At 37.7% G+C, this 16986-nt stretch overlaps 1 protein-coding gene across 1 annotated transcript; it reads left to right on the top strand.

The window, feature by feature from the left end:
- Positions 1-6734: 6734 nt before the first annotated feature.
- Positions 6735-7688, top strand: LOC133069957 (olfactory receptor 8J2-like). Its single transcript, XM_061161486.1, has one exon. It carries the CDS (start codon positions 6735-6737, stop codon positions 7686-7688), a length of 954 nt encoding a protein of 317 aa, XP_061017469.1.
- Positions 7689-16986: the final 9298 nt, after the last annotated feature.

Below are 16986 nucleotides of genomic sequence, written 5' to 3' on the forward strand. Positions count from 1 at the left end.
CATCTCTTTCAGAATTTTCCACAGTTTATTGTGATCCACACAGTCAAAAGCTTTGGCATAGTCAATAAAGCAGAAATAGATGTTTTTCTGGAAATCTCTTGCTTTTTTGATGATCTAGTTGGATGTTGCCAATTTGATCTCTGGTTCCTCTGCCTTCTCTAAACAAGCTTGCACATCTGGAAGTTCACAGTTCACGTATTGCTGAAGCCTGGCTTGGAGAATTTTGAGCATTACTTCACTAGCGTGTGAGATGAGTGCAATTGTGCGGTAGTTTGAGCATTCTTTGGGACTGCCTTTCTTAGGGATTGGAATGAAAACTGACCTTTTCCAGTCCTGTGGCCACTGCTGAGTTTTCCAAATTTGCTGGCATATTGAGTGCAGCACTTTCACAGCATCATCTTTCAGGATTTGAAATAGCTCAACTGGAATTCCATCACCTCCACTGTCTTTGTTCGTAGTGATGCTTCCTAAGGCCCACTTGACTTCACATTCCAGGATGTCTGGCTCTAGCTGAGTGATCACACCATCGTGGTTATCTGGGTCATAAAGATCTTTCTTTGTACAGTTCTTCTGTGTATTCTTGCCACCTCTTCTTAATATCTCCTGTTTCAGTTAGGTCCATACCATTTCTGTCATTTATTGATCCCATCTTTGCATGAAATGTTCCCTTGGAATCTCTAATTTTCTTGAAGAGATCTCTAGTCTTTCCCATTCTGTTGTTTTCCTCTATTTCTTTGTATTGATTGCTGAGGAAGGCTTTCTTATCTCTCCTGGCTATTCTTTGGAACTCTGCAATCAAATGGGAATATCTTTCCTTTTCTCCTTTGCTTTTCACTTCTCTTCTTTTCACAGCTATTTGTAAGGCCTCCTCAGACAACCATTTTGCCTTTTTGCATTTCTTTTCCATGGGGATGAACTTGATCCCTTTCTCCTGTACAACGTCACAAACCTCTGTCCATAGTTCATCAGACTCTCTGTCTATGAGATCTAGTCCCTTAAATCTATTTCTCACTTCCACTGTATAGTCATAAGGGATTTGATTTAGATCATACCTGAATGGTCTAATGGTTTTTCTCTACTTTCTTCAGTTTAAGTCTGAATTTGGCAATAAGGAGTTCATGATCTGAGCCACAGTCGGCTCCTGGTCTTGTTTTTGCTGACTGTATAGAGCTTCTCCATCTTTGGCTGCAAAGACTATAATCAATCTGATTTCGGTGTTGACCATCTGGTGATGTCCATGTATAGAGTCTTCTCTTGTGTTGTTATACATATACCTATGTATATAACCAATCACAAAAATATATAAATATCTTAAATTCACTCATATTAATTTCAAAACTATGTAACTAACAATTATACATATGTACATATATAATATGTATATGGGACTTCCCTGTTGGCTCAGACGGTAAAGCGCCTGCCTGCAATGTGGGACCTGGGTTGGATCCCTGGTTCAGAAAGATCCCCTGCAGAAGGGAATGGTAGCCCACTCCGGTACTCTTGCCTGGAAAATCCCATGGATGGAGGAGCCTGGTAGGCTACAGTCCATGGAGTTGCAAAGAGGCAGACCCGACTGAACAACTTCACTTTTCATGTATGTATATAGTGCTTCCCTGGTGGCTCAGTGGTAAAGAATCCTCTTCAATGCAATGGGTTCGATCCCTGGATTAGGAAGTTCCACTGGAGATGGAAATGGCAACCCACACCAGCATTACTGGCTGGGAAATCCCATGGACAGAGGAGCCTGGTAGGCTACAGTCCATGGGGTCACAAAAAAGTCAGACATGATTTAGAAAGTAAACAAAACAGCAACATATGTAGGTATAAATGATTTATATATACAAAAGCAAAGTGTTAAATGCACTTGATTAAAAAAATGAATATGAGTAAACCACAGGGACAATATATACCAAGTGAAATAAGCCGGTCATGAAAGGACAAGTATGAGTGACATCATTTATATCAACCATATAAAATAATTAACACATACAAGCAGAGAGTGGAAATTGGATTGTCAGGGACAGGGAGACAGGGAAAATGGGATTGCTACCCAATAGGTATAAAGTTTCAGCTATAAAAGATGATGTAATTCTAGAAATTTGTTCTATAACATTGTGCCAATAATTAGCATTAGCATATTGTATATTTAAAAAAATTGTTAAGAAGGTAAATCTTATATTTATTGTTCTTACCCCAATAAAACTTAAAAAATTTGGAAGAATAGAGAAATGTTGTATTAGTCAATAGTTATTTCCTCTAGGTGAGGTGGATGGAATGGGATTGAGAGAGGCTGGACTGATGGAAATTAGGCTTATATGTAATTATGTGTTACTTTAAAATAATGAACCCGGTAAGATAAAACTATGGTTTAATGTGAGTGATCAAATTATAGTGTCCATAATGTCATTTTTCTGCTTATTTATATGTGTGTGCTTCTTATAAATAGTTTGAAAGTGAAATTTTGTGATTCTGTGATAGAAAGTACCTCTTATACAATAAATAGCAGGCTAGAATGAGAGATCATGTTGTCAAATAAAGCATCAATGAAAGTGAAAGGTTGTAAAAGAAGTAGTTAACAACAGCAATAACATGTATGAGAGCTACACTAAGAATTTCAATTAAAAAATTGATATTCACTGTCTTGACAACCATTCCCACTTTGACTTTATGTTGAAATTATCTGATTTTTTTTAATATGTGGCAATTACAGCAGGGTTTATCCTCAACACAAAACTGGAGGCTTTGCAGTTGGTTCTACTTCCAATATTCACATAAGTTGAACACTGGGATCAGAATTCTGTGCTTCCTAGCCACTGGGATTTTCTCCATCCCAGGGCCAGAGACAACACTCTCAGAAAATGTCAGAAGATGTAGAGGTACATTTCAAACCACTCAAAAGATGAAATCACTGTATGCAATAGTTATTGAATGTGATTATCCAAGCAAGCCCCCAAGCTGTCTCCACATTTTCACTCTGGGAGGCAGTTTTGCACAGAGACTTGACTATTGAATATTCATTTGCCATTCTTTCCCTGGGGAACCTGACCTGAGCCAGGGGATTCCGGTTCTGCTGTTGAGGACCTGGGCCATGAACAGACATTTCCTTGTGAAGGTCTTCAGGGACTTTGGAATCTTGTATAATTCAGTCACCTGACAGGGAGGAGACACAGGAGATGCAGGTTCTATCCCTGGGTTGGGAAGATCCCCCAGAGGAAGGCATTGCAACCCACTCCATTTTTCTTGCCTGGAGAATGGCACAGACAGAGCAGCCTGGCAGGTTAGTCTCCAAAGAGCCACAAAGAACAGACACGACTGAAGCCAGTGGGCGCAGCACATCAGCCAGTCAGCGCGCTTCATACCAAGGCCGCAGGAGGGGTCTCGGCAGACCTCTCTTTTCAGGTAGGTCAATTTAGAAATCTTGTTTATGACAAATTCTGGAAGAGACAAGCAAGGATATTGAAAACTTAGTCAATTCAAATCAGAACTGGGACTTGTGCTGTGGTTAAGAGTCACACTCCAGTGCAGAAGGCATGAGTTCAATTCCTGATTGGGGAAGTAATATCCTGCATGCTTCAGAGCATGGCCAAGGGAAAAAAAAAAAAAAAAAGAAGACAAGAAGTAGTGAACTGCAATCAGAATTGAACTTATATCCACTTTGTCCTCTTTTCAAGTCATTCGCTTCTCTACCCACTGATTGATTGCAAAGTGGAAGTGCTGGAGATACAGAGTAAGTAGTATTTTCTAGCATTTCCACCCGTAGACTGACCTTTTGCACAGAATAACAAAGTCTGACTAAGGAATTATATTTTACCTTAATTTATAAAGAAATGTTTTCTGCAGAATTGATGGATGTTTTAGAGGCACACTACACCACATAGGAAACTCTGTGTCTATACAAGATTCTATGTCTCCAAGTAAGATCTATTCCTACTTAATGCCAATAAAAACAAGCTTTTCTTCCCTTCCTGTTTTCTGTGTTGCCCAGTGTGATAAACCTTCAGATGGAAAGAGTTTGGTGGCAGCAGTCATTCTCTGTTGCTGGTGGACACTGAGAGCTCATGTTGAGTGTCTGTCCCTAACACAACCCGTTTAGGATAAATTCCATAGTCAGAGACCAATGGAGCAAACTCTTGGAATCATATCAGCATCTATTTAAAAAATATAACTTGCAATATTATTTTTCATTCACATTTGGAGATAAATGATTAACATTTGTATTTTTTTAAATTTTATTCACTGAAAATCAGTTGCTTTAGAAAATCTACAAAATGGTTTATTTTGAAAATAAATTTGAGAAAACTATTTTTCAAAAATTAAAATAGCTACCATCAGTAGCAAGTTCTAAGTCAGACAAGATTATAAATACATAGGTGAAAACTGGGGCTCTTTTATAGAGACTTTATTTCAGTGACAAGTACTTACCTAATGAAAAAGCTTTGCATCCTTTATATTTTATGGTAAGTGGGAACCAATAATAGACCGTGATGCATATCATGGTCTCCGTTTTAAAAGCTAACCTCACAAATTGAGACTATGCAATATTTTCTGTTATTGACACTCTTTTTATTCTTGTTAAATTAAAAGTGAGTTTATTGAATGTACTATCTCATCGTGAAACATGCACTGACTTGCTTTATGTATAGCAAACGGATATTTTGCTTTGAGTATTGCCACTAGGTTTCCCAGCAAAAGCTTACTTATGCATTTATTTTAAATGCAGGGGTAGAAGGCGAGAAATAAGACATAGGTGGTGCAACAACATCAGGCCAACTCATTAGACACATATTTGGTGTATGGAACAGAGTATCTTTACTTAATAGAAACGAAAAAGGCAGATGTAAGCGAGTCAGGTTGTAGGAGAACATATCTGGATTTGTTTAACTGTAGAGCCAGATACCATCTGTCCCTGTGTTTTGAATATGCAAAATTATAATTCACTTAATATTTTCATCTCAACTATAAAATTTCCAGGAAGGGAAAATGAGTTACTGGGACTGAAATAAGAAACCACATTTTAAACAGTTATTCAAGAGACTTCCCTGGTGGTTTCAGTGGTTAAAAATCTGCTTGTCAATAGAGGGATCACAGGTTCAACTCCTGGTCTGGGAAGATCCCACATGCCGTGCTGCAGCTAAGCCCGTGAACCACAACTACTAAGCCTGTGATCTAGGGCCTGCACGCTGCAAGTACTGAAGGCCGCATGACTAGTCATGTTACGTTCATTATTTCCACTTTGTGAGAACTAAGTTTACGTGTACAATATCTCATCTAATTTATAAAACACAAAGACACAATTACCTGGTAAAAATCACACAACTAATAATTGGTGGACTAACAGATAACCAAAAGACTAATAGACCAAATAAACAAACAAAAATGCATAAAAAATTATAAAACCATGTTATTAACTGATGTCCTATACAGACACTGAGTAACTTAATTTCACTGAGCTTAAATTGTCTCATCAGACCAAAAAAAAAAAAAAAGTTATACCCATCTTCCAGGATGCTTCTGCAAAATAATGAAATGATTATTTCAAAATAGTTCACATACTTCTGGGCACAGAGTAAGACAGAAAACAGATTGAAGTCACTCAGTCATGTCCAACTGTTTGCAACCCCATGGACTATAGTCTGCCAGTCTTCTCCATCCATGGGATTTTTCAGGCAGGGATACTGGAGTGGATTGCCACTTCCTTCTCCAGAGAGAATCGAACTGGGTCTCCTGCAGTACAGGCAGACACTTTACCATCTGAGACACCAGGGAAGTGTACACTACATACTAAGTAATGGCAAGCTTTCTATTCATTTATCTATATAAATAAACAAATGGGTCAAATTTTCACAAAATCAGAACTGCCCACAGTACACTTTTAAAAAATCAAAATGGACTTTAAACCATTTAAGGAAAAGGGATATATGTTGGAAAGAAAAAAAAAAAAGAGTTGTCAGAATTAAACATTAGGGAAGAGTGAGAAATTAGAAGTCAGAATGATAAGACAGGACTGGTTTGTTTTATTTGGCAGAAGAAAGGAAATGAGATAAAGGAAAGAAGATTCAGAGGAATTTCTCCCTGATGCTAAGGAACAATATTGAAATATAAGACTGCCTGAGGGCAGCTGAAGCAGAAGTGGTAATGATTATTAAAGATAAAACTGCGTTACTAAAAGTGTTCCCATAGAAAAATGGAAATTCCCAGAAATGATGGCAAGGCCTGGCCTGACGTGATGACCTGTAGGAGCTAAGGAAAAATAACTGGATAATTTTCTAGCTCATCAACATCTTATAGGTACCTTTCATTAATCACTGGAAATAGCTGCACAGAGGCAAGTGTATGTGTATTAAATATGTATTAATTAAATATGTGCTAATATGATTAATATATTCATATTAATAATGCATGGAATAGGATAATAAAATAATGTGCATTTATTCAATATAAACCATATCCTGCAGTGAATAATACATTAATATTTTGGTCAGATAGTTATAAGATCCTAAAACAGGTCTCTGCAGAGTTAGTATACGTGAATTTTGTGAAAAGATAGAGAGGAAAACAAGGAAGATCTGAGACTTTTAAGTATTTTTGAACAGAAGCTGATTTTAAATTTAACATTTAACATTTAAATTTTAAATTTAAACATTTAACAATCTGACATCTAACAGAAAAAAAATGATTTTATCCTGTTAATCTCTTTCCATTTTCCCCATTAAAATAGGAATTCAGCAAAACTTATGGCTGCAGGGACTCACACTCAAGTGTCTGAATTCATTCTAATGGGAATCTCAGATCTCGCAGAACTCCAGATTCCTTTTTTTTGTGTGTTCCTGGTCATCTATGGACTGACCCTGGCAGGGAACCTGGGTGTTGTCATCCTCACCAGTGTGGACTCTCAGCTTCAAACCCGCATGTACTTTTTCCTCAAGCACTTGGCTATCATCAATTTGGGCAATTCTTCTGTCATTGCCCCCAAGATGTTGGTTAACTTCTTGGTTACAAAGAAAACCATATCTTACTATGCATGTGCAGCCCAGCTAGGTGGATTCCTAGTTTTTATTGTGGCTGAGATTTTCCTGCTGGCTGCCATGGCCTATGACCGCTATGTGGCTGTTTGCAACCCCCTGCTCTATCTGGTGGTGGTTTGTCCACGGATCTGCCTCCTCCTGGTGGCCCTTATTTACGTCTACAGTCTGACCACAGCACTGACGGTCTCCCCCTGTGTGTTTTCTGTGTCATACTGTTCGTCTAATGTGATCAACCACTTTTACTGTGACAATGTCCCTTTGTTAGCATTGTCCTGTTCTGATACCTACATTCCAGAAATAGCAGCGTTTGCCTTTTCAGGGACCAATTTGTTTTTCTCTATGATTATTGTTCTGACATCCTACTTCAACATCATCCTTGCCATTTTGAGGATACGCTCTTCAGAAGGGCGACAAAAAGCCTTTTCCACCTGTGCTTCTCACATGCTGGCTGTCACTGTGTTCTATGGGACTCTTCTCTTCATGTATTTGCAACCAAGGACCAACCACTCATTAGATACTGATAAGATGGCCTCAGTCTTCTACACCCTGGTGATTCCAATGCTGAATCCCCTCATTTACAGCCTAAGGAACAAGGATGTGAAGGATGCATTGAAGAGATTCCTGGATAACCCATGTCAGTCATTCAGACAAATGCAAATTTAAAACTGCAACTGTCTCCAGTTAAAGGTTTTATTTGTTCCTGAAAATTTTGCTAAATGAAGCAATAAATAAAATCCTGCTAATTTTAAGGAAAAGTCTTAATCCTTTTAATCTTATCATTAAATACTAAATGTTCCATAGAAAATGCATTGTGACTAAAAAATATACTAATATAAATAATATAAAATAATTTGAAAATAAGTACTTTAAAAAAATAAAATATAAGTAAATAAAAGATTTTCAGAATTTCTAAATATGGAAGATGAAAATGAATACCTGTAGGAAATTTTTTTGGATGTTTGCTATGAGTTAGATTATCTTCCTTGTCAGAAATATCTTTTCTTCATCTCCTAAAAGTTTCATTATTTTTTGTAGTGTTTACCCATCAGTTTATCAAGCTTTTCAAGCAATTGTTATTTTGCATTTAAAATAAACTTGTGTCACAGAAAAAAAATAAGCTTGTACAGGAAAATAAAGGTTGAATACAGGATGCTTAGATATACATGAAAATAGGATTTTTGGCAAAACCGACTAAAAATACATGTGAAAGTTTATTCTATTTTTTCATCCTTTACATTTTGTACATATACATAAAGCAAAATATCAATGTTCATTCAAATGTAAAGTATATAATTGTTTTTCCTAACACAGTGTCATATTAAAAAGTTTTTGTTATAAAATCTTAACAGCAAACACTTCTTTTAGTGAGAGTCAAGTTCATGAATTAATTTTCAACTTTACTCACAAATAAGTAGCTTATTTGAAAACAGAAAAATTGTAGTATATAATGTACGTTTCTGGTCTTCAGGGACGAAGCCAGTAATAACTTGGTATCATTAGCCTTTAGAATTTTATATTTTATTATTTATAAATATATAAAAGTCCATAGGGAATGTTAGCTTCATCAACCTAGGTACTTGCAATCAGAGAAGTTTACTTTCTAGCAGAAAACAATTGTCTTTGAGACTGGTTAGGTCAACAGAAATAGAGCAACAGGACTAAACTCACACTTGTATTTCTACCAGTTATCTGCAATCTATTCAGTTAATTTAAGTTAGGAATTTAAGTTAAGGGAATCAGTCCTAAGTATTCGTTGGAAGAACTGATGTTGAAGCCGAAACTCCAATACTTTGGCCACCTGATGCAGAGTTGACTCATGGGAAAGGGATGTTGGGAAAGATTGAAGGTGGGAAGAGTAGGGGACGGCAGAGGATGAGAGGGTTGGATGGCATCACCGACTCGATGGACATGAGTTTGAACAAGGCCCAGAAGCTGGTGACAGACAGAGATGCCTGGAGTGCTACGGTGCATGGGGTCAGAGTGTTGGGCATGACTGAGCAGCTGAACTGAACTGAAGTTAAGAATGAAAACTGTAGTGTTTCCTACTTCTTAATTTGGTTGACATATATGTATTTTCTAAAATAATTATGTTGTCACTTGTATTAGCTTCCTAATGCTGCTATAACAAATCAACACCAATTTGATCACCTGAAGCAAAGTGAACTTCTTGTCCCACAGTTTTGGAGGTCAGAAGTTCACAATGAGTCATCCAGACCTAAAATCAAGGTATCAGAAGATTGCATTCCTTTCATGACCCACATAGGGTTCAGTCTGTCTCTTTGCCTCTCCCAGCTCCTGTAGGTTCCATATACCTTGCCTGGTGTTTGCCTTCCATCCAACAAAGCCATCATTCTAACTGCTGCTTTCACTGACACATCTCCTCTGATTCCTACTTTTGCATCTTTCTCTCCCTGTGACTACTTTGGACTCACTCACATAAGGCCCTTTACTTAATCACGTTGGCAAATCTCTTTTTTGCTTTAAAATTTCCATTGGAGGATAATTGCTTTACATTCTTATGTTGGTTCCTGCCGTATGTCACATGAATCAGCCACAGGTATACATAAGGCCCCTCACTCCTGAACCTCTCTCCCATCTCCCACCCCATCCCACCCCTCTAGGTTGTTGCAGAGCACTGGATTGATCTCCTTGCATCATTAAATCCGTGAACTCCTAACTGGCTATCTATTTTACACATAGTAATGTATATGTTTCCATGCTACTCTCAATTCATCCCATCCTCTGCTTCAGCCAATGAAGATGCAGACATAGAAAACAGACTTGTGAAAAATCTCTTTATTGTATGTATCATGGCAACATGGTCACAGGTTTTGAGGATTCAGACACAGGCATCTTTGTCAGGGTGAAGGGAGGGCTGCATCAGCGTTTATTGACATAGCTGTCAAAACATCTGTAGCTATACTGACATAGTTTGTGAAACGGCACAATCTAAATTTTTGCCTCTTATTCAGTAGTGTTCAATATGATAGTCTCATGAAAGCTTACACTATGCACTCTTTCTATATTACTTAGCTCCAAACTCTGTTCCAAACTGTACATAATGCCTTCTTTGAATGAAAGATAAACAAAGGTATTTTGTTCCATTTCCAAATGTGTTACACAGATACACATGTACTCATATGCCACTCATTTCCCAATTATCAAAACTGTTGAATCAACTCAATCAATTAACTGTACAGGTACATCAGCCAAGCACTGGTTTTCAATGAAGTCAGATAGAAAAAAAAAAAAAAAATCTGCCAGCTCTCATCTCTGATTGTTCAAAGTTTACCCTCTGGACATTAAGCCACCCGTACTTCCATCTTATGCCTACCTGAGTGCTCACGAGTTTCCATGGTCTTTGTGTCTAAACAATGACAACAAAATCTTTCTAGTCGTTAGGGGGAGACAGGAAACGCAGGGCACAGTCATGAAGCGAGGTTTGGGAATACTGTTGGAAGTTAGGAAAGACTTGAAACAGCAACCAGAAGGACCTCTCATTCTGTAGCTGCAATAGGGACAGTAAGTATAATAACTTGAGCCCAGCTCTGTAATATAAGGATACCCTAGGCAGAAAGCACTGCAAGTGTGTTAATCTTGGAGGTGGAGGTCTTAAATAAATCCTTTCAAGATCATGAAAATAAGAAAAGCCATTCAAATTTCCCAAAATCAGAATAGCAAATGCCATTTTACAAATTTAAATACAAAAACCTACTAAAAGGCCCTGACATTTTCTCAGTAATTCCTTTTGTTTTGAAGGACTGTGATCATGTATCTCCATTATTTTACCTATGTCTCAAAACATTCAGGCTTAAACGATGTTTCTAGTTCAATAACTAAAAAGATAATAGAAACTGGTCCCATTTAGGTTTGTTTTTGTTTTTTTTTCTCATTTAAAAGCAACCTTGAGTTTTACGGTTTTCAGTGAAGATTTTCTTGTCTCTTGGTCAGAAGAGTCTACTAATGACTGAAACAGAATACTTCATGAGCTGTTTATGGGTAAGTTTAGTGTGAGCGGCTACTCCTCCCACCCTGGAAGTCCACAAGCATTGAGGCCATCTGTCTGCATTGGCATACCTGCATCTCTACTTTCCAAGGGGCTGTCTCCACAAGCCACTTCTATGGAAACGAAATAGTAAGTCCATTCAAAGACATCACCTCAAAAGATAAGTGGGCTGAACTGAAAATTGGATATGTAGGTAGAAGTGGTCAAAATGAAAACAAAAAAGATTTGTTAATCAGTCAGTCTCTGCTACAGGATATATGTGGCAGATTTTGTGTCATTCATTTTGTGTCAGTTCAATGATTGTTTCCTCAGCATTATCCAAAACTGTCAGCCTTATCACTATTATAGACATTTGACTATTAAAACTATTTTAAAATATGTGTTATCTGTATCAGTTGACCTGGATACTACTCTGGATAGATATCATTCTATTCCAAATTCAGACCCAATTTGGATGATTATTTAAAAAAAAAATATATATTAAGATAAGAAAACAATTTTAGCTCTAAAAATTTGAATCTGGCTTAATTATTTTTTACAGTCCCTTACCATATGAACACATTATACATATTCATAAGTTGGATGCCCAAAGTATAAAATCTTATGTAGTGATGATAGAATGTATATTGATAAATCTTGGCATCAATTCATATTAATTTAAATAAACTAATTTTGCTTATAATTTTCTCATCAGGGATCCACTCCAGGAGGTATTGAGTTGGTCAAAAGTTCCCTCAGTTTTTAAGTGAGAATATAAGATAGATTTTAATTTTGTCCAATAACGTTATTGAACAATATATTCACCATTTCATTTCATTACCTTCTACCACTTCTTAGGTAACTTCATATTTCCATCTTTGCAAAAGCTTTTGTCCTTTTTGAGACAGAACGATTCCGGGTGCCTTTTATAGTCTTCGAGGGAATTGAGATTTTTTCCATTAAGAGAATTTTATAAAGAGCAGAATAAATGGAAATCTGAAGGTACAATATCTGGTGAATACAGCAGATAAATCAGAATTTCTCAGCCAAGCTGTAACAGTTTTTGCCTGATCATCAAAGAAACATGTGGCCTTATGTTTTCCTGATGGAAGATTAAATATTTTCCATTAATTAATTCTGGATGCTTCTCATTGAGTGTTGCTTTTAGCTGATCTAATTGAGAGCAGTACTTGGTAGAATTAATCATTTGGTTTTTCAGGAGAAACTGAGAAACTCGTAATAGAGGACTCCCTTCTAATCCCACCATACAAACAACATCATCTTTGAATGAAGAGTTGCCTTTGGTGTGGTTGATGGTGGCTCTCCTCACTTGCACTGTGATTTTTTCCATTCCTCATTAGGTTACAGTATCCATTTTTCATCACCCACCACAAATTGCTTTTAAAAAGAACGTTTTTTACTATGTTTAAGCAGGGAATAGCTTGCAAAAATATGATCATGAAGGTTTTTTTCACCTAAATTATGTGGAACCCAAACATCAAATGATTAATATAACCAGGCTGGTGCAAAAGATGTTCAGTGTGTGATTTGGATATTTTCAGCATGTCAGCTGTCTCCCACAGAGTATAATGTTGATTATTCTCAATGTCTCTATTTGATTTCTATCAACTTCAGCTGGTCTACCTGTCTGTGGAGCATTGTCCATCAAGAAACCTCCAGCACAAAACACAGCAAATCATTTTTGAAACATTTGATCAGTCACAGCACCTTCTCCATACACTGTAAAAATGCTTTTGGGGTTTCAGTTGTGTTTTTATTTTTCTTGAAATAGTAGAGTGTAATATGCCAAAATGTTGCTTTTTGCTTCCATCTTCAATATTAAAATGGCTACACAAAAATTCACCAATTTTGATAATTTTTAAATGCATGTTGATATGACAGCTGTTAGGATACAATCCTTTATTGAGCCTATCTTTGCATGAAATGTTCCCTTGGTATCTTTAATTTTCTTGAAGTGATCTCTAGTCTTTTCCACTCTATTGTTTTCCTCTGTTTCTTTGCACTGATCACTGAGGAAGGCTTTCTTACCTCTTCTTGCTATTCTTTGAAACACTGCATTCTAATGGATATATCTTTCCTTTTCTCCCTTGCTTTTGGCATCTCTTCTTTTGTCAGTTATTTGTAAGGCCTCCACAGACAGCCACTTTGCTTTTTTGCATTTCTTTTTCTTGGGGATGGTCTCGATCCCTGTCTCCTGTACAATGTCAGGAACTCACATCCTTAGTTCATCCGGCACTCTGCCTATCGGATCTAGCCCCTTAAATCTATTTCTCACTTCCACTGTATAATTGTTAGGAATTTGATTTAGGTTATACTTGAATGGTCTAGTGATTTTCCCCACTTTCTTCAATCATGATCTGAGCCATAATCAGCTCCCAGTCTTGTTTTTGTTCACTGTATAGAGCTTTTCCATCTTTGGCTGCAAAGAATATAATTAATCTGATTTCGGTGTTGGCCATCTGGTGATGTCCATGTGTAGAGTCTTCTCTTGTGTTGTTGGAAGAGGGTGTTTGCTATGACCAGTGCGTTCTCCTGGCAGAACTCTGTTAGCCTTTGCCCTGCTTCATTTTCTACTCTAAGGCCAAATTTGCCTGTTACTCCAGGTGTATCTTTACTTCCTACTTTTGCATTCCAGACCCCTATAATGAAAAGGACAGCTTTTTTGGGTGTTAGTTCTAGAAGGTCTTATAGATCTTCATAGAACCATTCAACTTCAGTTTCTTCAGCATTACTGGTCGGGGCATAGACTTGGATTACCATGATATTGAATGGTTTGCCTTGGAAACAAACTGAGATCAGTTCTGTCGTTTTTGAGGCTGCATTCAAGTACTTCATTTTGAATTCTTTTGTTGACCATAATGGCTACTCCATTTCTTCTCAGGGATTCTTGCCCACAGTAGTAGATATAATGGTCACCTGAGTTAAATTTACCCATTCTAGTACATTTTAGTTCACTGATTCCTAAAATGTCGATGTTCATTCTTGCCATCTCCTGTTAGATCACTTACAATTTGCCTGGATTCATGGACCTAACATTCCAGGTTCTTATGCGATATTGCTCTTATATCATCAGACCTTGCTTCCGTCACCAATCACATCCACAAATGGGTGTTCTTTTGGCTTTGGCTCCATCTCTTCATTCTTTCTGGAGTTATTTCTCCACTGATCTCCAGTAGCATATTCGGCACCTACCGACCTGGGGAATTCATCTTTCAGTGTCCTATCTTCTTGCCTTTTCATCCTGTTCATGGGGTTTTCAAGGCAAGAATACTTAGTTGTTTGCCATTCCCTTCTCCAGTGAACCGCATTTTGTCCAAAATTTATTTTCAGGAAGATTAGAAGTACCAAGGTAACATTTCATGCAAAGATAGGCTCGATAAAGGACAGAAATGGCATGGACCTAACAAAAGCAGAAGATATTAAGAAGAAGTGACAATAATACACAGAAGAACTGTACAGAAAAGATCTTCATGACCCAGATAACCACATCGTGTGATCACTCACCTAGAGCCAGACATCCTGGAATGTGAAGTCAAATGGGCCTTAGAAAGCAGCACTATGAACAAAGCTAGTGGAGGTGATGGAATTCCAGTTGAGCTATTTCAAATCCTGAAAGATGATGCGGTGAAAGTGCTGCACTCAATATGTCAGCAAATTTGGAAAACTCAGCAGTGGCCACAGGACTGGAAAAGGTCAGTTTTCATTCCAATCCCTAATAAAGGCAATGCCAAAGAATGCTCAAAATACCACACAATTGCACTCATCTCACACACTAGTAAAGAAATGCTCAAAATTCTCCAAGCCAGGCTTCAGCAATACATAAACCATGAACTTACAAATGTTCAAGCTGGTTTTAGAAAAGGCAGAGGAACCAGAGATCAAATTGTCAACATCCACTGGATCATCGAAAAAGCCAGAAAGTTCCAGAAAAACATCTATTTCTGCTTTATTGACTATGCCAAAGCCTTTGACTATGTGGATCACAATAAACTGTGGAAAATTCTGAAAGAGAGGAGAATACCAGACCACCTTACCTGCTTCTTGTGAAATCTGCATGCAGGTGAGGAAGCAAGAGTTAGAACTGGACATGGAACAACAGACCAGTTCCGAATAGGAAAAGGAGTATGTCAAGGTTGTATATTGTCACCCTGCTTATTTAACTTATATGCAGAGTACATCATGAGAAACACTGGGCTGGAAGAAGCACAAGCTGGAATTAAGATTGCCGGGAGAAATATCAATAACCTCAGATAAGCAGATGACACCAACCTTATGGCAGAAAGTGAAGAAGAACTAAAGAGCCTCTTGATGAAAGTGAAAGAGGAGAGTGGAAAAGCTGCTTTAAAGCTCAACATTCAGAAAACAAACATCATGGTATCTGGTCCCATCACTTCCTGGCAAATAGATGGAGTAACAGTGGAAACAGTGGCATACTTTATTTCCTGGGCTCCAAAATCACTGCAGATGCTGACTGCAGTCATGAAATAAAAAGACGCTTACTCCTTGGAAGAAAAGTTATGACGAACCTAGACAGCATATTAAAAAGCAGAAACATTACTTTGCCAACAAAGGTCCATCTAGTTAAGGCTATGGTTTTCCAGTAGTCATGTATGGATGTGAGAGTTGGACTATAAAGAAAGCTGAGTGGTAAAGAATTGATGCTTTTGAACTGTGGTGTTGGAGAAGACCCTTGAGAGTCCCTTGGACTGCAAGGAGATCCAACCAGTCCATCTTAAAGGAAATCAGTCCTGAATGTTCATTGGAAGGACTGATGCTAAAGCTGAAACTCCAATACTTGTGGTCACCTGATGTGAAGAACTGACTCATTTGAAAAGACCCTTATGCTGGGAAAGTTTGAAGGCAGGAGGAGAAGGGCATGACAGAGGATGTGATGGTTGGATGTCATATCTGACTCAATGGGCATGAGTTTGAGTAAACCCTGAGTGTTGGTGATGGACAGTGAGGCCTGGCGTGCTGCAGTCCATGGGGTCACAACGAGTCAGACAGGACTGAGCGACTGAATTGAACTGAGGATACAATCTAACCAAATTTTTTCAAATGAAATTAACGTTAAATAGGTGGTATTACCATCATCTTATGGGAAAAAACAAACTTTTTGACTAACCCAATATATCACAGAAAAGTTCATTCATGGATCTGTGGGGACCACACACAAAGTCATTAACTGTGGTGACACAGATAAAATCCCAGAGTTAGTAATTAGCTGAATCCCACTACTATGGAAGCAACCACTTTAAATTAAAGGAGACCCAGATTATAGTAATTTTACAAAACAGAATAGAGATAAATAATGGTGTGTTTGTACTAAAACGGGACTTCCCTGGTGACTCAGATGATAAAGAATCTGCCTGCAATGCAGGAGACCCGGAGTCAGACCCTGCATTATGAAAATCCCCTGGAGAAGGGAATGGATACCCACTCTAGTAATCTTACCTAGAAAATTCTACAGACAGAGGAGCCTGGTGGGCTATAGTCTATGGAGTTGCAAAGAGTTGGACACGACTGAACAACTAACACACATACACACACACACACACACACAGTAGAATGAATGTGTTTCAAAAATATAGAGTTGGATGAGACTCTTTAAACATCAAAGCAAGTTAAATAACAACATGAGTGTACTAAAGCGTATACTATATTTACATTATACAACTGTATTTCTTTTTAAGAGTGTATATCAGCTCTCATTGATAAGGTGCCTGTATGAGGAAGGAAAACTGGAGTGGGAATGGCAAATGAGGATTGCAGACGATTATAGGATACAGAATTAGGGTATGATCAACTCAATTTAGTCCCTTAAAAATGAAAAATGGGTTACATGCATATTCATAATTTGTATTCCTTCTGAGTCTTTAGAACCACTCTAGGACATGTTTAAAGAGTTTTGTCTTTATCCTCAGTCATAAACTTGGGCAGAAGTCATGGTGGAAA

The sequence above is a fragment of the Dama dama genome, chromosome 1, assembly GCF_033118175.1.
Source record: "Dama dama isolate Ldn47 chromosome 1, ASM3311817v1, whole genome shotgun sequence".
Lineage (NCBI taxonomy): Eukaryota > Metazoa > Chordata > Mammalia > Artiodactyla > Cervidae > Dama > Dama dama.

Coding starts and splice junctions, on each gene's coding strand:
- LOC133069957 (XM_061161486.1), top strand. CDS start 6,735: ATGGCTGCAGGGACTCACACTCAAGTGTCTGAATTCATTCTAATGGGA.